Source organism: Anopheles arabiensis, chromosome 2, assembly GCF_016920715.1.
Source record: "Anopheles arabiensis isolate DONGOLA chromosome 2, AaraD3, whole genome shotgun sequence".
Classification (NCBI taxonomy): domain Eukaryota; kingdom Metazoa; phylum Arthropoda; class Insecta; order Diptera; family Culicidae; genus Anopheles; species Anopheles arabiensis.
The window spans coordinates 3236050-3258510 of record NC_053517.1 but is presented as its reverse complement, the minus strand read 5'-3'; the positions used below and the strand labels follow the sequence as shown (position 1 = coordinate 3258510).

Below are 22461 nucleotides of genomic sequence, written 5' to 3'. Positions count from 1 at the left end.
ATTGTCGGTCGTGCCAGAATCCAGAATGTTCCTTCCGTCCCATAATGTCTCATGCAAAATGCACTTGCACAAGCATCAACCATGCCAAGATTCAATGAATTTACGTGTGGCAGCGGCACTGTTTAACACACAGCACTAGAGAAGACAGCAAAAGCCAAGCGCCATGGAAACGAACTGCTCCAGCTGCCTCACAAAGCCCGGCAAGTGTTTCCGGGTGCAAAGTTTTCCCTGCTGCTTGCGGAACTGCGGAACAACAGGTATTAGGCAGCTGGCAGCGAGCGTGTGACAGGCCCGGTTGTGAAATGTCATCTCCCCGTCTAGCACAGCTCTCCTCCCACGTCCGGGCGAAAGTTTTTTAATCACCCTGGCAACATCAGAGCACATCCGGCGTGGCGCGTTGATTGCTTGGATGGTTTGGGATGGCTGTCTTTAGCATCGTGTGGTTCGGGTTTGGTGTTTGGTGTAGGATTTGGCAGTCCAACGAGTACACCCACATCGGCAACCTCCAACGAAGGCATTCAGTAACGTGATACGCCGCTTGAAGGCATTATTTTCATCGCCCTACTGTAAGAGATCAGTTGCATTTCTTCAACACACACACACACACACACACACACACACACACACACACACACACACACCAAATGCTCTTCCTTGGGAGCATGCTATTGTTTTGTTGCGGGCAAACGGGCAAATGATACGTTGTTTATGTTAACCTACCTACCTAATAAAAAGGACACAAAGAGCCTAACATAACATAAAGCATCAGCATCAGGCACACAATGAAGCGCGCTCCATTTTGTCCACCAGTATCATAACAGCACGACGACGCTGTGACGCGGGCGAAAGAAATCTGTCATTTTCATGAACCAATAAATATGAGATCCTTTTTCTAGCAACTCCTACGAGCCAGGCTCTCGGTAGGCATCTGTTCCATTTTTCTATTTTTGCATAAGCCGCCAACAATTCACATTCATGCAAATCATCGCGCACGCTAAATGAAATACGGACCGCCCCAGCCACGTGCCAACGTCGTACGAAGCAAAGAGTTTGGGGAACGCGGGAATGTTTCTCCGGTGTATGTGTGTGTGTGTTTGTGTTTGTGCATGGAGATGTAATGTCAATAACAACGGCCACAAATTTTACCATCCTTTCCACCGGTTGGTGTGCGGTTGTTTATTTTTCCTGGTGCGCCCGCCCACGTGAGCGTAATTTATTTGCAAATATCTCAACACGCTTCCAAATACGTCCCCGTGTACACATTTTCCGTGGGAGACAATTTTCTGGAAAGTACGATTGTGTCGCCGTGTTTGTGTTCCAGAAGAAACGTTTCGCTACCAAAGCTTGATCACGTTTCGTGCTTCGTACCGCAATTGTCTTAGTAATCCGTGGAAGAACCTCAAGCCTCAGGGCAGGCAGGATTATGGAGCAGCCCGGTCGTCCATGGAGACGCCTAGTCTTTAACGAATGATTGCCGCAACAGCACACGCTGCATTCATCGCCAGTTCAACGTTCTGCGGTACTGTAGCTAAACAGCTTTTCACACGTCAATTATTCCACTTAATGGTGCGACAAGCAGAGCAAGTGCAAGTACACTGACTCGTACACATTTGCGTACACAGTGGGTCATTGACTATCGTCGTTGCTGGAACATCCGCCGGATAAGGCCGGCGACCGACTGTAGACACCCAAAGAAAGTCGACAACACCATCCACCATGCGATACCATGAATCGGTCTTAGGTGAATGGTTGGTTCGCACAGTCACATTCTGCTATGCAAATTATCACCCGCGCAACGAGCGTTCCATCAGTGGGATGGAAAATTCGCACAAATACACACAATTCTTGAAATTCTTTTCACTTAAATCACCACTTTAGATCATTGCAATATTTGCAAAGACGTCAACGTGTAGTGCCCACGCTGCTGCAATGATATATGTCTGATATGCGTTGAACTGTGTTTGCAGGCTAATTAAAAGTGTCTTCTTAATCCACTACATTCGCAGCCACTCAGTTGGCAGAATCTTATCATAGCCCAGAAGGAAGTGTGTTGTGCATTGATTATCATAAAACATTGCTTTTGGTAGCGATGTATGATATCAAGCTGTGTCAACAGTGGTTCGTCATGCCCGTCGGTGTCGTGATATCTTAGGCATAATCCCTTTGATATCATCCACTTTGGTTTAATGGAAAATAAGCGAGGTAATTAAAACACACTTCCATTTCAATAATTGAATTGGTTGGGATGAGTAATGGATGGTGAGTTTTGCTTTTTTTTTTTAAAGCTGGAAATGTTCCGGATTGAGAATCACTTAATTCGACCATTGCCTTGGTAGATGAACCCTCGTCCTATGATCTGAAAAGTGTTTGCATTAAAACAAACTCATTCAATTCACTCTATGAGAAGAGCTAAAGAGTTGGAGAATACATTTTGGGGGCGAAAAGACAATCATTTATGCATACAAGTGAATCTCCCATTGAATTGCAAAACGCAACTCACGCAAACCGTGTTTAAACAAGGACTTTAAACGCAATTTATTTTCGATAAACAACAAACAAAGCACCTCCAACGACACTGTTAGCGTTCAATCAAGCCAACAGACAACTCAAGAAACCAGCCAATAAGGCGCAGATTCGTGGAAAGTGGTGTTCCAGCTTCCTGTCTCCTCCCAGCTGGTCGTCCCATTTAAGGTTGCCGGGTGCAAAAGTCGACTCCGGGAGCTCATGTTAGCTGCTCTTCAGCCCGAGCCCGGGTCTTCTCGGAAATGCTAACATCCATTCTCCATCGTTGGCCGTTGTCGAAGCGAACGATATCGCGTGCGGAAGTAATCTAATTAGAATGCTTCAGCTCGAGAGGCGTTAAACATAGAACAATGTGATTCGAGGAAACTTTGAGCCGTTTGCTCCCGAAGACGTGCCACTAAGTACGAAGGGGATTGTGCTTGGTGTTGTGCAGCAATCAATAGGCGCCAGATGCCCACACGAGAAAGCACGGGCACGAGGCTTTAATGAGAATAATGTTCAATATTAAAAGTGAACATAATTCTCACTTTGGTGTTGTTTTTTTGGTACAGGCAAAACTTTTACTTACAGCGCGATTCCCTCGAACATTCTACAAATAATTCAAAAGTGCTGGAAAGTTGTTTTTTCCTTCCTTCTTTAGAAGAGAGTATGAAAGATGGCAGCTTGTTGGGAACGTTTCACCGAGGACATAATTAGCCCCCGGGGTAGAGCTGCAAACATCAAACTCCGCTAAAGGTCGTTCTGAATTATCGACCATTTGGCTTTGAGCTCGTTTCGGGTGCTGCTATCGACAAGCATGTTTTCTTCTTAAACGATTAAAACGAAGGGTAAAAGGGGGTTAGTTTACCATCTGCTGCTGCTCTTGTACAAAAAACCCTCTTTGCCTGTTGTAAGCAACAACATGCAAGAATTGAAATTAAAAACTGGAACACCCCTAAGGGTTGGCAAACTGAGAAACCAAAAAAGTCACGTAGTGTTCCCACCGTCAAGGATAATTTACTGGAAGGACAAACAATGCCCGGCTTTCCAGAAAACGACACGCTAGCTCCCCAATGTTAACTAAAGCTCTAGTAAATCGGACAAATTTGTCTTACCGCAAAAGTTGTTTGAAAGTTTTGATTGTATTTTTCCATTTTTCTGCCAAAATGAGTTCCACACTTCTTTAGGCACGAAGCCCATAAATCTTTGCGCAATTATTGTGAATTATTAAAATCAAATTCAAACCTTCAACTTCATGGTCGCGCTCTCTGTGCGGGTGAAGTGAGACGTAACAAATGGACGACCTTTCTACAGATTCACTAGACAGTATCATTAGTTTTTGAGTTTACACTCTGCCCACTATTCGCCTACCGGGTCCGGATCCCAACATCTCCCCCTCCCCACCTTACCCTCCCATCAACAACCGTCAGCTAGACATGAATAATCAATTTCCCAGCGAACCGAGAGGGCCAATTTCGTACTGGTAGGTAGAAACTCTAGAGCCACGCGGCCGGCCTCCTGCCAGTGTGTACTCCGACAGCAAGACATCCAAATTGCATTACTTACAAATGGCGTCCGACCGGGTGAGGATACACTGTCTTTTATATTCCGTTGTCTGGGACGACTGGGAAGAAGGCGCTTGGGATGGGATGTAAACCGTACAAGCTCTCCAACTTGAGCGGACAGTATCACGGAATTGGCACTTGGTTGGAGGGGGATAAGATTGCTCCGTTCAATCACTTGCGATGGGGCGGCGAAGCAAAGGGTATGAATTGTTAAACAACTAATCAAGCCCGCAAAACGAATTGCGAATTTGTCATTGTATTTCTTTAGAGTGAGGTTAATCAAGATTAACTGACCTGCTGCAGAATAGTCTCCCAGAGGGGACTTTTCAATAAGCGAGGTTTGTTTTTGGTGGGATAATATAAACGATGAAATTAATCGATTGATAACAACGCAAAGAATAATACCATGAAATTGAACAAAAACCACTTTCAATCTCCTCTTTCTTCTCTGGGGTGTTTTCATTTCGTCCCAATTTCGGCCCGATTGTACTCAAACCGCAACTGCGAGGACACAAACACACACAGAGATAAATATCCCCGTTTTCTTAGGAACAAAAAAAAGAAAAAACATCCTTACACACCTATGCATGCAATGGTATCCGTATTAATTTCAGTGTACGCGAGCCTGGGTACACTCGTACGACGCAGGATGGCAGCCACAGACTCCCGCTTTTCCGCTACACTGTCACTCCCCGTCACAGCCCTTTTGTGCCACCAGCTGCGTACGATGCAGAGTCGCAGTATCCTTGACAATGCGACACGACCACTTTGATCTATTCACTGTACTCCCCCCGGCCCGTGGAGAAAACACACTACACACTGGTTTTGTTAACTTTTACAGCTGGTTGAGCGTCAAAAGATTGCGTTTTCTTACTATGTTTGTACACTTTTGTGGGTCACAACGGAACGATAAGTAATGGACAAACAACACTCGCACGCCACACACGACGATACTCAACACACTTTGCGGACAACCTGATTTCCCAGCAGGAGGCTCACAGCTACGATTTTCCTATTCCATCGAACGCCGCAGCATACACTTCCGTCCTTTGTGGCTCTTTTCACAACCAAATCCTGTTCCTTTCCATTTTTCGACGTACAATCAGTTCCTTTTTTATTGCAGCGTGTTTTCCCTGAGTGATGACAGGTTGTATGGAGCGACGCTGTACCAGCTCCCAGGCAGGCCGAAGGATACTGTAACACTGGCGGAACATTCTACATTGCACCATCCTTCATAAACATACTACGCGTACAGTGCAGTATGGCACACACACACACACACACTTATGTCGTTCGTCGCCTGCACTACTTCACAAAATCCCCTCGGATCCTTTGGGGAACGTCGTCTCACTCCTACATGAACGATGGATGCTGTTGCTACGGCAGCGACGAGACTCGTTGGCGGGATTTTCCTACCATTCCCAGGCACTGTGGTCCGTCTATGTATCCGCACACACACACACACATCGAGCACCGATCAAGACAAGGATGCCATGGATCCACTCCACTAGGAAGAATTGGAGTCCTTTTATGTGTATGTGTGTGAGAGAGAATGATGCTGTCTATCATCGTGCCTTCCCTTGCCTTCCCTCGTTGCTGACAGATTGCAACACATTTTGACAGCTGCTAGCAACGGACATGCGCATCCATCGCTTCTTGCGTTTGTGTTGGAGAAGCTTTTACGCCGAGAGTAGCTTTTGCCGGCAGGACGATAAGCGGTAGTAGCTTTCACGTCCGTTAGGATGTTATCGAAAGTATTGGTTCAAAAACTGACGCTCTTATTTTCCATCAGTTCAGAAATCCTTCCATATAATTGCTTACTATTGTTGGAATATGTCTATAACAGTTTTAAACACACATGTATCACCGCCAGCTAAAACACATCCTGACAGCAATCTCGCTAAAACATCAACTCAAACTTAATTATCCAAAGTGAATGACAGATTATACTGCTACACCCGAAACTCCACGACGCCGCGGAATGACGTCAGCCCAAAAGGCCCACAAGACAGACCACGTACCGCCCTCAGCCTTGTGCTAGATTCTTGCGCCGAGAGCCCAAAATATCGTAGATTAAAAATGATTATCATCGTTTGAGAGTAGCATCGACACGGCAAGATCAAGCTCGGAATATAAAAATATAACACATACAACCCCTCCAAAACGAGACCAAGAACGGACGGCATGCCAAAGCACGCCCTCGAGTTAGTTCGCCGCGGTGGAATCATTATTCAAAACTGAAATCATGACACGGTTCAGACAATCGAAAGCTATCCTTCACCGTGTTATCGACGCGCAAGAGCACCACTCAAAGCTCACTTAAATTAAATTTAAATCTTTAATCGATTCGAGAAACAATTTCCATAATTTCCCCAACTAGCTCTGTTCGTTCGTTCCGATTGATGCGCTTCACCTTCCCGTTGGAGGACGGATCTTCTCGAAGGTCCTTCTCGTCCATACGGGGAAGAAATGTGTGTCCAATCTACGGCAAGATGGTGGTTTACTGTTATCACCCCGAGATCACAAAGACTGATACGAGCATCATAACCGTGACATAACGTGTTCCCTCGTGCATCACTCTACCGTAACAAAACTCATAAACAAAGTTATTGATTTTCCAGCATCCGGCAGCTTTGGCAACCCACTGTAACCGTCTGTTTTGCATCGCGCTTCGGAAGCGGGTCGAGTTTGATGAAGTGGAAAATTGTAATGCCAACTCGAACATCGGTTGCTAGCGGTGGCCTTCGTGCGTATGCGTTTCGCGTATGAAAAACAGAATTCGCAAAAGAGCGTAAACACAAATAAGCGTAAAAGTCGGAAGCTGTGTAGCTTAGCTTTGACGCGGCCTAGTCTTAGGTCCATGTGCTTCCTGTTTCTGTTTACCGCGATTCGCGCAATGTTTACGTTCAATGTACCAGTCAACCGTTATAAATTAAGCGTCAGCATTGGGCAGAGGAAAAAAAACACAAACGGCTCCTCATGCCTCAACTGTCCCTCAACACGTCTAGCTGTGATGTAATACTTCCAATAGGACTACGATGGTCGAGATCCATCGCCCGTTCATTACGATTAATGAGAATATTGCACGCACAAATCATAATTATCACTTCATAGCACAATCAACCTATCAAGGAACGATTGGACACGATATGAACGAAAGCAAAAGCACTCATTTGCATGCTACCTGTGTCCTCCACCGTCCAACGCACCCTAATGACACCATTTTGTAGTCTACAAAGTGCTCTAATCCCGTACTCATTAATCCATCGGCCAGACATTGAAATCACAACACCAACCACACCAACGCGCTTCATCTTACAATGAGGTGCCGATTCTCGAAGCAAAAAGAAAAAAAAACCTCAACCGCAACACTCCATCCCCCCCCCCTCCTCATCGGTCGGAGCTCCAACCCAACCCTCAACGGAAACTATTTCATTACCAACCGGTTTATTGGGTCGGTTGGGTCTAATTTTGCTGGCACATTATCGTACGACCTCAGCGAAATCGTTTCGAGCCCTTGATGTGTGAGAGTTGTGAGGGAGGAAGGTGCCGCCGAATCAACGACCAACAAGTGAGGAAGCAACAATGAAGCCAACAGAGAAAAATGCGACCTCACCACCAAGCAGGTCTTCTTCGCCATAGGAAACTCATTACCCTTTTTCAGGGCGTTGGTGTGGAGTCCAACCGGTCGGCCGGATCGTCGGTTTGGCGGGTCTTTGCTGAGCTCTGCTATTGTGATGACTTTAATGATAGGTTTCTCCCGGGACTCAAGCTCAGTGCTTCATCAAAGCTCCACACACAGCGTGCCCTAAACATTGTGTCCCATCAGAACGAAACACTCTGGAGTATCTGGAGAACAACGCAAACCGATTCTAATGTCTTGTCCGCAAGAGGAGGTTCTTCGTCGCGTCTAAAAGCCATCGATCAATACCCACTACTAGCCCCCAATCCTGCTGAGTCTGCCGTAACTCGTGCCAAGCTCTATAGCGAATTGTTCTGTTCTCTGCCGTCTCTTCGCCGCGAGTTTGGTTTTCGATTGGTTTTGCACGAACTGGTAGTGGCGTGCTAGGAAGAAACGAGAAATTGACGTAAATAATTTGTGAGCAAATTCTTTACCCCGAACAATCCGGTTCCACTCTTAAGGTGACTGCCGAAACCGAAACCCCCGGCGTGCGTATCGTATCGAATGCGCATTCGTTCCACATTAGAGGATATGCCTGCATAAATCGTGGAGTTATTGACGGTCTACAACAACATCACATTTTGAACAACAATCGTTTAATTGAATTATACGTACGATTGAGCTGCGTTCCGTCGCCAATTGAACGTATTTTAAATAGGAAATGTATTACAATTGCTGCCGAACGTGTCAATACAATGAAATAGACAGTAAAAATGTTTACTGTAACCTGATTACTTAACATCAGGAAATACATCTATGGACGATTTTTATACTAAGCTACTCAATCAATCATTCATCCAGCTCACACACAGTGAGATATTATTGATTAACTTCAGCAGCTGGTCCAGTGCGCTCCCTTCACACATTGAGTGTGCATTAGAATTTAATTACCGCATCTCCAGATGGCCACCGTCACGACTGCAATGTCTGGGGCGGGTTATTATTGCATGTAGCTCCATTACCAATCCCCTGGAAAGGAATGTTCCTCCATTGCGGCAAGAATATGCCAGCGACACAGTGTAGAATACTAGAATACTGCCCGAACCTGTAGCCTGTTTCCAGGCAATCTTCGTACTGTGGGTACATACAAATCCCTCCAGCAGGTGTCTTGGCAACCGAACGAACAGGTGCGTGTGGCATTATACAAATCTCTACCACCGTTTGTGCTAATCAACATGCTCAACGCCATTCGGTCCCAGGTTTGCCAGCAGTCCCACGCTCACGATCGCTGATTCGATATGTGCATTTGTAAGATCGGCATGATTCTGGCGTGGGATATATGGCGGCAGTATTACATAAACGCGATTCTCTCAACGATTACTGATATTCCTTTACCGATTGGATTAGATCTTTGTAATCGTAGTACCTAATAGGCAGCGAATTAGTGAGGAATGCTCGACCACATCCAGCAGAAACCTTAATTTTGACTTAATTAATGAGACCCACTATAGTGTTTCATTACAATGCAACGCTCCAATGACGATTACATTCACCAAAACCCGTGTGTGTGTTCGTGCGACTTTATGCCGCCTTTCCCTTTCCGTCCAAGTTCTTATCGTAAGGTCCTTCGTCCCGCGCGCGTGTTTCTAGATCAAGTTCACAGATCCTGCAAACTTCCTGCTGGTGTTCTCCTTGCAATCACCATCTGTCCAACCGTTCCAATAACCTTACCTCGATCGTTCAACCAAGCCTTCGTTCCTTGTTTTTGTATGCAAACTTCACACATACGCCACCAAGCCACACCACACAAAACGCCACACCAATAAAAACCTACTGACCCTTCGCTATTGACCCTTCCACCTTCTCGCTGTCGCAGGTTTTTGTAAGCTTTGTTACACGCGCGCAACGTGTGCAACACTTTGCGCAACGGAATCGTGAGTCCCAACCCCAATTCCCCATGCGGTTCCCGGCGGATCCGTTGTAGCGACACCTGTGTGTGTGTGATTTGTTCTACCGAATCGAGAAGGCTGCAATGGTTCGTGGGGACCCAGACATCCGTTCACCGCCGACCGGCCTGCCCGATGGTGTGCCATTTTTTGTTGTTGTCCTTTTGTCACGAACACGGTGGCGATTGCAACCCAAGAACAGCCCACAGCAACTCCCGAAAAGGTCACCTAGAACGAGCCAATGCTCTGGTTGCTCCGATTGCGACTGATGGGAAACAAAAGCTTCGCCTTGTGGTTGCGATAAAACGTATCGGCGAATGGCGAGTGTGAGAGACAAATTCAAACAGACGCCCGAAGGACTTGCGCCGACGTCCATGAGATCGATGCACTTGTTGCACATACAATTCGGCAATTCACTTGTGATTTCTTCAAACGCTTTGCTATAGGGTCAGCTCCCGGCACTCATGCAAAGCACATGCACAGAGCTTTAAAACTGTCGCACCCGTTCACCGGCCACCGCCTGTGCTGTCGGAGGGTATTAATTTACGGCCCGGCGCTGACGCTTTGGGACCAAGGTTGCACCGGTTGCAGCGGCCGGGGGTGGATTCCAATCACTTTGGACCGCCAATGGCCAATGGGGTACACGAGTACGAGGAATGTTTAATGCTGCTAACAAACGACATTTTCCTTCGGCCTCGCCTCCCCTCAGTGAGCGAGTTTTAACGATGCTAAGCCGCATCGTGTCGGACATTAAGATCTGTGCTTGCATAAAATACAAATTTGAAGTGTCTAAGGCACATTAAATTTCTGAAGCGTAAGAATAAGCGTTTGTTTCGTTGATGATCTCCTGTTTACATCTGTTCGCTGACCATATTACTCATCAAAGCGGTGTAAGGGAGCTGAAGAACTGGTTCCATGATCTCCCGAATCAAAACATTGAAAAAACCCAAAGTTGACACTGTCGTTACACCACCAGGAAGTGGATCAAATTCCCCGTCATCCCCCTCTGTGGACAACCGAAATTAGCGTTTCGATATTGCTCACCGTGCCTGGGCCGTCTTCGTGGAATTTCCTTCCATTCTGGCGCACACCCTACGCGTCCGGGGTCGAATACCCGTGGCAACGTGAAGACAGATGGAAAACCCACCCGCCCCAAATGCGCGCCGCACCGACTAGAACCGGTTTGAACTGAACCGTACCACAGCCACCGGATAGCGAAAGTTGCGAGTAGCTACGAAATGACCGCAACCACCCCAAAACAAGCATCATGCACGCGGGGCTGGGTTGGGTTGGGCGTTTTTTTCCTCTCCTCTCTTATGTGCGCAACTTCTTGCGACTACTTGCTGACGAGCGGCTGATGAAGTAAGCATCACCGTTGCATTGAACTTGACCGTGTGTGTGACGACCGTTGGGAAGGTTGGGAAGGCGGATCGGGCCTCACATTCACGTTCCAAATGATGCCAATCAGCTTCGCATCATTGAACTTGGCCGTGTGTTTGTGTCTCCCTGCGGATGCTTAGGGTAATTCCTGAGAAGATACCTCGGTGCTTGGGATTGAAGATCTGATTGCATGAGGGGACACACAGTCACGAATCAACGTAGATCTGGTTGCCTTCTGATCTCCGCTGAAGCAACATGTGTGTGAGCGTGTGGAGCAAACGTCCAATGACCGCGTTCGTTCTCCTGCTGCTAGCTGGCTGACATCCGCCGGGAAGAGACCTTGAAGCATCTGGATAACTCATGGTTCGAAGAGGACTCCTGTTCCAGGCTTTTTGTTTTACCGGCATGGCTGGAGCTTGGGCATGGCTTTTAGCACAAAGTTGCTGAAACATCCCGAACCACCACTCCAAGACATGGTTACTCGCCAACCAGTAGCAAACACATCGGTCGGAAATCTATCATGAGTGTATAAATAACTTCAATGTACTGTCGCGCCTTGCGCCTCCGTCTCAAAACGCGCTCTGCGTTATGAACTATGAGCGATGGAGAGACACCGAGATTAAACCAAATTAGGAACAGCGTCGGTGGACAGGCTAACTGGTTTTGGGGTAACACAGGGCCCGGCCCACAAATAGACAGACGCAGGCACGCACGCGATTCAGCAGATCCAGGAAAACAAGTCAACCACGGCAATGATGTCGATCATCGATCATTCTTGCACGCGAAACTGTGGTCGCGGTGGAAGTTTCTGAAATGAATGCGTACCACCTTTGTGTGAGATTCTATTTGCGTTTCGTTGTGCAACCAACCAGTCACGAAGATGAAGGCACACATTACTGGAAAACTGCTGTTAATGTGAATGTCGCCAAGAGTTAATAAGCTGCAGGAGATCAATTACTGTTTTTGTCACCTCAACAGAATGCAGACCATTTTCGGTTCCAAATTAGATTATTAGCCGCTAGCCGACTGTGCCAAAGTGACGAAATGGCACCCATCCAAAGAAGCCAATGAAGACCCAACCGTCGGTAATAAGTGATTAGGGTTCTGGTGCGTTTTGGGTTCTGTTGTTAGCGCCGGAAAAGGGATAGGTGAACCTATCGGTGCGTGAAAATGTCTATTTCAAGCCGGAGCGAGAACCCGTTTTTCCCTCATGGAAGGCCTTACCACAACCTTCGAAGCACCCTCATTAACTTATGCAATTAGCACACCGGCTCGACGATAGCAACAGATGAGACCATGGCAACATTTCGGTACCTCTCCCCGGCGTGTGCCTATCTGCTTGCAGTATGATCGATTACCCGAAACCGACCGACCCCTGGTTTCGCGGTCCTAACCACACACAACATAATGTCTACATAATGTCAACAGACGCGTTTGCCATGCCCGGGCGGGTAATAGGATGGATTCTAATCACATCAAACGCTTCCATATTACACGCAGGTATTCATCACCGAGTGCGTCTTCGTGTCTTTCGTGTGAATGGGATACCACGAGCACACGGGTAGCACAGCACACCAGCACACCTCGACAATCTAGAAAGTCAAACACAGCTCGCCCTGGGCAACAACAGAAATATGGCAAACGGTGGTGTGGTTTGGCGTCACCGGCAACTAGACGACGAGACACAGGTAATTGATTTTTCCGCTCAAAAACTATCAACAAAACAAATCAACGCTAGTGCAGTGAAGTGTGTACGCACCGTTCTGACGCGGTTGCTATGACGATCGCTTCGGGGGGAGCATGGTTGGCACGCTGGCAACCACCACCCCAAGAACAGAATGCAAGTAACAGTGCGCTTCCGCTGTATAGCGATATATGTTGTTTTCCAATATCCTCCCGTCTGCTCCGTGGGGTGTGAGAGCAAGGCAAAAACAAAACGAGAGGGGCCAATTACTACCCGTTTCTACCCGGTTGGTTGCTAGACGATTTTGTTTTGCCAGCTGCAATTGCCTTCCCGTTCGGCGAACCTGATTGTGCGCCCCATCCAAGAACTAACACCACCATCCCAGGGAATTCCATCCGAACCAGAATAGATCTGCTTTCCAGAACTTTATGCTCCAGGGTCAACTGGTGAGCCAGTGAAAAGAACAAACCATCCCAAGAACACTCCCGAGAGCTCGGCAGTTGTCGTTGGGCCAGTGCATGCCAGGGTCCCCAATCCTGCCCAGCAAAGACCCAGAGCCATTGCCTCGGACGGTGCGCTTACCCTTCCACCAGTTGCCACCTTATGGGCGCCTTCAGAACTGGCCTTACCTTACCGCGGCGGCCGGTTACCTCGAACATAGCGAGTGCTCCTCCCTCTCTCTCCCTCTCTCTCTTCCACCTCTTTCGCACCAACGCGCACGAAGCCCTCGCGTATGTGCGGCTTGCGGTGCTACGCGAATCGTACGCGTCTCGTCATTCCTGACTTATATTGGCGCGCTCGGAGCCACCGCAAGCTTATTTCGAGTCCGAATCGCGCCGGAGACGGTTCTCGTGTACGGTTGGAAGCGGACGAGCAGCGAAACTCGATAGGCAGTGTCTACCACCAGAGCCGGAGAGGTTCTCTCGATCGAGCTCGACAGTGTATCGTGACGGAACAGTGCGCCATACCAGTGTCCAGTGATCGTGTGCTAGAGCCTAGCTCGCCCCAATTGTTGGTGGTGTGTAGAACAACAGTGAAGAAGAAACAGTGCTGAGAATTTCTCTCCCTACAAGTGAAGAGAAGCAGCTTAGCCACTCGGCAAAAGTGTACCGTGTGCTTTTCGCGGTGATCTGTGCGCGATTTTTTGTGAAGCGTACTCTAAACAGCCGGCAGGACTAGAGCTGGGCCGAGCTCCAACCCAACCGTGCGCCATCCTACTCCCGCGTGAAACTTCTTCAACTTCCCAAAGGTGAATGTCGGCAATTATCTGCAATTATTTCGGACTCAATCATTGCCCTGCCGGTGATTCCCATCTTCTGCGGCACTCCCCTAAGGGCAGGAAAGGGCTCTTACATCACGTTCTTTGTGGCCGTTTTGACTTTGTGCTTACCTCATCCTGTGATCGTGTGTTCTGTGCGTTCTGCGTCTTTAATTTCCCTGTCTGTGTAGGGGAAAAAATCATAATATCACGTGCCTCAAAGTCAAGAACATGGAATTGTGTGGCGAATTCACAGCAAAACCATACAGAAAACCCAAAGTCAAAGTGTGGAAGGACGATGTTTGGGGCAAAAAGTATACCACCAAAAGACACTCTTACGATCATGCCTTCACCGCTTTAAAGTGTGAAAAAATCCTCCCTCATTACTGTACTCAAATCCAAACAGGGCTGCAACTCATAATTGAATGAACAGAATCGATTTGTACCTACGATCGACTCGATTAGCTCGATCGACCAGATCCATACCATAAGCGGTCATTTAAATTACATTTGTGGTACGGTACCAGTGGATCGTTTTTTGCTCTCGTTTTTTTTTGCTTCTTACAAAGTTTTTTCGATGTGTTTTGTTTTGTTTTTGCGCGGCAAGGTGCTATTGTCAATGTTAGGTTTGAAAATTCCGCGCCAAAGACCTTGTGCGCACGCAGTTCCGCGTTAATCGTACGCGCGTTCACTCACCCACGCAACTTCCCCTCCTCCGGTGTGCACTGTTGCTTTTTTCGGGTTTCAATGGCAGTTTGCACGAACGGAACTGGCCGACGGAACGGATCGTGTGAAATTCACACCATCGAAAATCGAGGCCACTAATCGTACCGATCGTAAAGTCAAGGATGGCGCGCGGTACGTTTGCCGGTTCAAGTATGCGTGTAAAACTGTCAATTATGGATTAAGACCAAGCAAACAGGCTGCTAATCCACCATAATATCATGCTTGCTTCAATATCGACCCATTAATAGCAGCTTGTTGATGCCAAGATTGTCACCGCACTGGGTGGAACGCCACTGCCCATGCATGTTGCTGTGTTTGCACCTTTCCGCTGGCAAAGGTCAACGAGAGACCTAATAATATTCATAATTAATTTCCGCCTGCATGGAAACGGTGTCTTAACCGACTTCTCTTATGCTATCGGCATCGGCGTTCCGGTTGGGCTGCTTGGGCATACCACCACGATCGGCAAACGATCGGCCGTCTGATCCGACGTACTGGTACTGGCACGCCGGAACCATTTATCATCTCCGCACCGAGAGTGTGTGTGTGTATCGTTCTTTTGGAACAACACGGCACGCAGATCGCATTTTATGATCGGGTTTAGCATGAATTTTGTTCTCCGCCGTGAAATGGATGCCGTTTATTACGACTTACTGCTTGCAATCGCGACGGCCAATCAAACACAAACAAAGCAGACAGAGCATTTCGTATCCGCTCCCAATTGGCCACCATGAACTATGGATCCAGTACGAGACAAGACCTTGGAGGGCTGGAATTTATGAGCACAACGAAAAGGGGACAGCCTAAAACCCACAGCGACAGCTTGTGCACAATAAAAGCCCAGCGCGTGCTTAAGATGAGCGGGCTCGATCACGAAATGTTGGACAGTGTTTCTGTAATCTACAAATGTGTTAAATTTTACGATGAGCTCATACTGTCGTCTGTGAACCCGGGCAAGATCAAGGATGTTTGTTTTCAAAAATTCCTTTCCGATTCAAGTGTTTCATCAGATGATCTAATAATACAGCTCGATGATTGTTGTTTAACGCATTGACGGATAATTTATCTTCCCGGTAGCTGTTTGGGGATATTGAATCTTCCGTTAGCATACCTGACAAAAACTACGGAAATATTCCTCAACATGGCGATCAACTAGCGCCTGCTAACGAGGAACAACGTGCCCACATCGCACGATCACGATAGCACAACTTAGATTGCTGGGATGAATGCAAGGTTCCGTTTGATTTCAAATTTTAGCCCCATAAACTAGCCATTTTGTCATTCCTCGAGCAAGGAAGAGCGAAGTGCGTATGACGGCCGGGCGACCACAATTTATCATCGATTTTACCTTGAACTTGCGCCATGGTTGGTAACCGTCCAGTGAGGAAGAAGGAATTGAGTGAAAAAAGCGCACACAAAAAAACCCCAACCAAACCTCCATCATTGCGGTCTTTAATGAAGCGCTAAAACACAACGCAGACCGTGGCAGCTACATGAAATGTGAAACAAAAAATGGTTTTCGATCGTAATCCAAGCTCGTAGCTCAGCACGCACGCTGGATCCCTTTCGAGTGCGTACAGAAGAATTCATCGCAAATGAGTGAAGCTGAAGCTTCTCGTTGGCTTTCAATTTCATCTCGCGCCGTGGAGAAGATGCGCGAAGCAGTTAAAAAAGCTCCACTGGAGGCGGACGATCATTAAAATGTTTCGTTCCAAACAGCGCATGATGGACGCGAATCTTTTAAGGGCGATCGTCTATTTTTTACGAGCTCTGTCTGTCAGCTCTGGGATAATTGATTTCAAGGATGGAAAGGGGAACCCGTCACCATTAAAAGTTGCCATAATTAGATGGCGCTTCTATTCTAAAACTGCTTCTATAACTTGTTATGTTGTCCTAAAGGATGGTTCCAGACATTTTTTTGATATTTTGAAGATCACAAGATCAGACGAGATCACATAGTGTAATATGATTTGACTACTAATCTCTAAACACAAGAGTATCATTCAAAACATCTGAACTCATTGAAATATATTACATTATGTATTCTACAAGCTTTTATCTACACACTATTTATCTAACAGCTTTTATCCCGTTTAATTGAAGGATATGAGCAAACGTCTGTCCATTACTTTAACGATACAAAAAGTGTGATATTTCGCACCAGGAAATCAAATACTTCCTGCACAATCTAGCAAATGTCATACTGTTACGGACGCATAAATTCACATTCACTACAGAAAATGATTCAATTATCTAATGCACTAGCATGGCAAGGCAATTCATTCATCAACGCACTATTTTTCTATGCATTTCATCAATTAAATGCGACTGACAACAATCTCGCTTCATATTGCCATTCCAATCGATCGGAGCCAGTTCCGCATAGCGACAAAAGCTGCCACCGGCAATAGCATTTGTAAATGAAATGTAAAGGCAAACGCACCGATATCAATCGAAATTGCAATCAATTTCCACAAATGTATGATGGAAATCAACGAAAGTCATAGAATATTCTTCTACGTATGCGTAATATTTTTGAAAAATAAAGAAAAATGTTTGTTATCGGTTCTATTTACTTACGCTCCTGGTGTTCCAACTGCTGGAATTGCCTCGGTCGGCGTTAATTGATGATTAAACTGTAGCAACTTGCAACCACCTAGTCGAGAGTTCCACTTAAATGGCATTCGAACTTGAACTTGAAAATGTAAACGTTTCTGTGTAATCCGCTCGACTTCCACTGCTCTCGAGCTCACCCCCGCATCTCCTGCATGGATGTGCGTTGGCGGAATCCCAACACCTTCTCGTACGATGCGAAACGTAGGAAAATATCATATCCGTGTCCAGAGGGGGCGAGACATATGCCGAGCCCAGTTCACGATATCGGAACCTGAGAGAAGCCTGATGAATAATTCTTCCAAGGTATGTGCTACACGGTAAGCGCTGTGAGCAAGTCAATCAACCTCTGAAACGGATCAAGCAATTAACTTCGAACACCCAAGGGTCTAGTTTGCTGGAACAGGTGTCAGAATCGTGGCTGCCGTTTAGCGCGCGGGTTAGTAGAGGCAAGGTACTTAGAGTCAATCGAGTGGTTGAATAATTAATGGGTAGAGTTTAGCATCTCTTTCGCTACGAGTTGAGTAGTAGAAGCAGTCTTGAATGATCTAAACAAGTTCGTAAAACTATGTTTTATCGTCGCACAGCTGTTTTAAGACACTAAGCCGAGAATTTAGTACGATCCACTACAGCACACGGTTTGTGAATGTGTTGACGATGAAGGCAACACCTCGCATTATAGCGATTATTCCGGTTCATGGACAACTCTCTGCTAAAGAGTGTTGTTGACTCTCCGAAATGAAATCCACTTTAAACATGGCACCATTTCTTAAGCTTCTTAAATTTCGAGCAATCCGTGTTGATCGCCAGAACCCGGAAATATCCAGCTCTAACAATTCCAGCAGCAACACAAACTGCATTCTTCCGTGCTCCTTCCGTACCTGTTACCAACCTATCTGTCTCCGCATTTGCCGTTGCACACACCTGGCCAGATTCGACGGTAAAGTATGCCGATCCAACCAACAGGTAGCAGCACACATCGATGTGGAGCCGCCGCTTGCTCTGCCCTTGTTACCATGGTGATACGTGGACGGTGTGTCAATTCTATCTTGTCTGACGGGTAGGCGCCCCCTTTTATCGCTTCGCCAAACTTTTAAGCTGCAACTACACTACGGCCCGTCGAGAGGGTGGTGCTGAAAGTGAAAGGATTATTGTCATTTTGTTTCATTTTTGCGCTAGTAACACACACACGCACGGGCGCAAAGCCAGCTTACCAGTGACAGGAAATGGGACGGAAAAGCAAAAAGCCAACAATGCAGCAAGAACGTTCACGTCCAGCGAGCTCCGCTGGACACGCCACACCGTTGAGTGTCTCAGAGAGTCGATGGTTACCTTGATCTTGGCAAACCCGTACGGTATGATACGTACACTCTGGGGGCACTCTAGGTGGTATCGTATGTCGATCGTGCGTGTTTGCGACTGGGGACACAATGTTACGGTGGGTTGTATTTCCGGAAAGGATGTCAATTATGGTAGTAGATATGAGAGAGTTAGAGTGGGCTTTTGAAAATAGCACCAGAAGCAACCGAAAGTCGATATAGAATCCATTAGCGAGCTCATATGTCATGCTAAAACAATCCCAAACGATATTCATCCAGTAGATAGGAGTCCAGAACTCCCTGCAGCAGAGATCTTCAAGTTCAAGGCCTAGCACTATCTCATATGGGAACCTTTTACTGAATATCTAAAGTCATTTGGGGACATTAATTCCTCTGTCAACAAAAACAAAACAGGGGTAATAAAATAAAAACGGTGTAAAGTACACATCCGTCTCTCGGACGGCACTCGCTGTTAACCGTTCACCGTAATTAAATAAATATAGTTTACATTATTCAAGTTACACCACATTCACAGCCACAACAAGAAGAGCAATGATCGAACGAGGGGCAAAGGAAACAAAACGATCGTACGCGAGCCACACGCGCCGCTATCCTATTATTTAATCACACAACAATCAAAAACTGCATCTCATCCATAAATCATCAATCACGACCAGTCTGCCACTGGGCACTTAACCGTCGCACGGGTTTATTAGTTCTCCTGTGCCTGCTTTGTTCGTGACCGATGGCGGAACGTGTCGAGGCATCACCCGTCTGGCGCAAGCATCATTCAAATATGCAGATTCGCGACAGCTAGATCATCCTCGGAATTACATTCTTGCGTTGCATAATCTTACGCCTGTATTGGTCACTGTTATGACGTCATTTTAAAACTTCTGGCGGAAAAAAGCACTGACCCTATTTTCTATGATCCACCGTGTCGAGTGCGGTCGAAGTGATTGATGATCGTACCGAACAATTATAGATCTATTAATTACTCTACTGATCATAAATGGCTGTGTGGGTAAATTGAATGTTCAGACAACTGATGATTACCCTCGAACACTGTAATGAAAAATTACAACCGGAGTTTTTTTTTTCATTCCACCGCCAAAAGGCCTTTCGGGTGGGGGCTGCATCCTTTACGAAACCGAACCAAACGGTTGTAAACGCCTGGAAGCTCCTTCTCCATACTAACACACAGATGAGAACACACGAGGGCCATTGTCACTTCACAGTCACAGTCGGGTCACACGGGTGCGGGCAGCGATCGCACTGCTTCGACAAAGGTTACTTGACCCACTAACACACTCCACCGCCTGCCGTTGTGCGGCTCCTTTTTTTCCGTTCCGATCTCCATAGCTCCCGCCCAAAAAGCAACCAAAAATGCAGTCCTCAATGATGGAGAAGCTAAGCTTCCTGTACAAACCGTACGTGCTGGCGGTGCTGACGATCGGTTACATTGCCGGCGAGCTGGGCCACTACCTGATCGGCGTCACCTCGAAAGCGACCGCCATCGAGCTGGACTACGGTGACCAGGCCTGCCAGCAGAACCATACCGACTTCCTGCGCCACGAGCTGCCGGCCCAGTGCGCGGAGTTTATCATCGAACACGAGTAAGTAGCTCTCTCTCTCTCTCTCGCTCTCGCTCTCTCTATGGCAACACGACGCATGAGTGCTTTATGAAACGGTCTACTTTGCTCGAACGACAGATGCCACCAGCAGCACATCAACGGCACAGTCTACTGCGAGTGGAACTACAATGGGCTCGGGCTGGAGTATCAGCTGCTGGCCGGGCCGAGCTTTATTGCCGTGTTTACGGTGATGGGCGTCGTGCTGGGCGTGGCCGCCGATCGGTACAACCGCGTGCGGATGCTGTTCGTGTGCACGCTCGTGTTTGCAGTGGCCATCCTGCTGCAGGGTACGGTGAAGGAGTACTGGCACCTGATACTGCTGCGGATGGTGATGGCGGCGGGCGAGGCCGGCTGCAACCCGCTCGCCACCGGCATCATGTCCGACATCTTCCCCGAGAGCAAGCGGGCCCTGGTGATGGCCATCTTTAACTGGGGCATCTACGGCGGATACGGCATCGCGTTCCCGGTCGGCCGTTACATCACCAAGCTGGACATCGGTGGACTGGTAAGTGGAAGTGTTCTGCTGTACTTGCCGGACTTGTGTCTAATTGAACCCATCTCTCTCTCTCTCGCTTAGGGCTGGCGTGTGTGCTACTATGGTACGGGTGTGCTGGCACTCATCATGGCCGTGCTGACCGGTACGACCCTGCGCGAACCGGAGCGTCAAAGTATCGGCGAAGATGCCGCGGGCAAGGCAAAGATTAACCTGGTGAAGGTGCTGCTGCAGCCGCGCGTTCTGCTGCTGGTGCTTGCCGCCTCGATCCGCCACTCGGGCGGCATGACCTTCGCGTACAACGCCGATCTGTACTACAACATCTACTTCCCGGATGTCGATCTCGGCTGGTGGCTGTTCGCCGTGACGATCGGTATCGGCAGCATCGGCGTGGTGGTTGGAGGCATCGTGTCGGACAAGGTTGTCGCCAAGATGGGCATCCGGTCCCGGGTGGCCTGTTTGGCGATCAGCCAGCTGCTGGCCACGCCGTTCGCGTTCGGTTCGGTGTACTTCGAGCCACTGTGGGCGATGATCACGCTCGGAATCAGCTATTTCTTCGGTGAGTGAGCGCCCTGTAAAAGCGTCCGCGTTTCCATGGTAATCAACTCTCTCTCTCTCTGTTATCTTGCAGCCGAGATGTGGTTCGGTATTGTGTTTGCCGTGCTGGTGGAGATCGTCCCACTGCAGGTCCGATCGACCACGATCGGTGTGTTCCTGTTCGTGATGAACAACATCGGTGGCAACCTGCCGATCCTGGTCGATCCGCTGGCGAAGGCGATCGGTTACCGCGGCTCGGTCATGTTCTTCTACGCCGGCTTCTACGGCATCAGCACGGTGCTGTTCTTCATCACGATGTTCTTCATGGACGGACCGAAGCCGGAGGAGACGGCCGCCACCATCGGGCACGATCCGACCAGCCACGCGAACCACGTCGAGATGGGCCACGAAAACAACACCTTCCAGCCGGACGATTATCTGCCGTCGCCGCACGCGAACGGCCATACCGCCAATGGGCATCGCAACATAGTCAGCGTACGACCATCGGAAAGCAGCCGTCTGTGAGGGAAAGCATTCCAAGGCATTTGAGGGCCAGGCCAGGGGAGCCAGCCAGGCAAATAACTATGGGCCACCAGTTCTACACGACGACCTAACTCGCAAAGTACCTCTCTGTCTGGTGTGCCCTGTAGACTGTACATGTTTTTTTTATTATTTTATTTTATTGTTTTTCTCTCTCTAATAAGCGTGCCACGCCAGCCACGATGGCGCAATGGCGAGACCTGTTGGGCCGGGCGCAGAATCTCAGTAGCGCGCAGAGTGGCCAGAATCTCTCCCATTGATTGACTAAGCTTTTGATAAGATGTATTTATATAGTAGTGATCGATATCGATGACAACCACAATAATGCGCACAGGGAGTTAAGGAAAGGGTAACCAACCACGACGAACAGAATTCACACAAATCCATTCTTGTAGATCGTCATCGTGACGCGAAAGATTAAGTACAATTCCCCTCCTCCCGGTAGGAGCACGCTCGCCGCCAATCTTACAATAGAGCTTTGACCTAGGTTATTTAAGTAATCAGCTCAATCACGTGCGTCGCGTCTAAAGCTAATTTTGTAGAACGTGTGCTACTACTACTATCATTGATAAATAATAAATCGACCAACGCGCAACACTCCTCCCGGGATGGAAACATTTCGGGACGATTTTAATACATGAA

At 47.7% G+C, this 22461-nt stretch overlaps 2 protein-coding genes and 1 long non-coding RNA gene across 5 annotated transcripts in view; 1 reads left to right on the top strand and 2 right to left on the bottom strand.

Annotated features, from left to right (window-relative positions):
* The window catches only part of LOC120908642, a 22932-nt gene extending 5382 nt beyond the window's left edge, over positions 1 to 17550 (bottom strand). The window contains exon 1 of one of the 2 annotated variants that reach the window (XM_040319858.1): positions 17264 to 17550. The gene's annotated coding sequence lies outside the window, so the exon portion shown is untranslated. Of the gene's footprint in view, positions 1 to 4648; positions 5484 to 17263 lie in introns of those variants that run through there. The other variant, XM_040319857.1, reaches the window with a different exon arrangement.
* LOC120908645 (probable sphingolipid transporter spinster homolog 3) lies at positions 13506 to 22461 on the top strand. 2 transcript variants are annotated; one of them, XM_040319865.1, is made up of 5 exons: positions 13506 to 13948; positions 19978 to 20231; positions 20328 to 20754; positions 20827 to 21301; positions 21374 to 22461. In XM_040319865.1, the coding sequence occupies exons 2-5, from the start codon at positions 20002 to 20004 to the stop codon at positions 21802 to 21804; spliced, it is 1563 nt and encodes a 520-aa protein (XP_040175799.1). In that variant the 5' UTR covers positions 13506 to 13948; positions 19978 to 20001; the 3' UTR covers positions 21805 to 22461. The 2 variants fall into 2 exon arrangements, with proteins under 2 accessions (XP_040175799.1, XP_040175800.1); XM_040319866.1 differs by lacking the exon at positions 13506 to 13948 and having other exon boundaries at positions 19881 to 20231; positions 21374 to 22455.
* Positions 17773 to 19500, bottom strand: LOC120908648. The gene is made up of 2 exons (XR_005741160.1): positions 18511 to 19500; positions 17773 to 18429 (listed from the first exon to the last, which is right to left on the bottom strand). It is a non-coding gene; the product is annotated as an uncharacterized LOC120908648 (long non-coding RNA).

Bases quoted from the DNA above. Each gene is read 5' to 3' on its own strand.
- LOC120908645 (XM_040319865.1), top strand. From the start codon at position 20,002: ATGCAGTCCTCAATGATGGAGAAGCTAAGCTTCCTGTACAAACCGTAC. The intron at 20,755-20,826 runs GTAAGTGGAAGT...TCTCTCGCTTAG, and splicing joins AGCTGGACATCGGTGGACTG to GGCTGGCGTGTGTGCTACTA. The intron at 21,302-21,373 runs GTGAGTGAGCGC...GTTATCTTGCAG, and splicing joins CGGAATCAGCTATTTCTTCG to CCGAGATGTGGTTCGGTATT.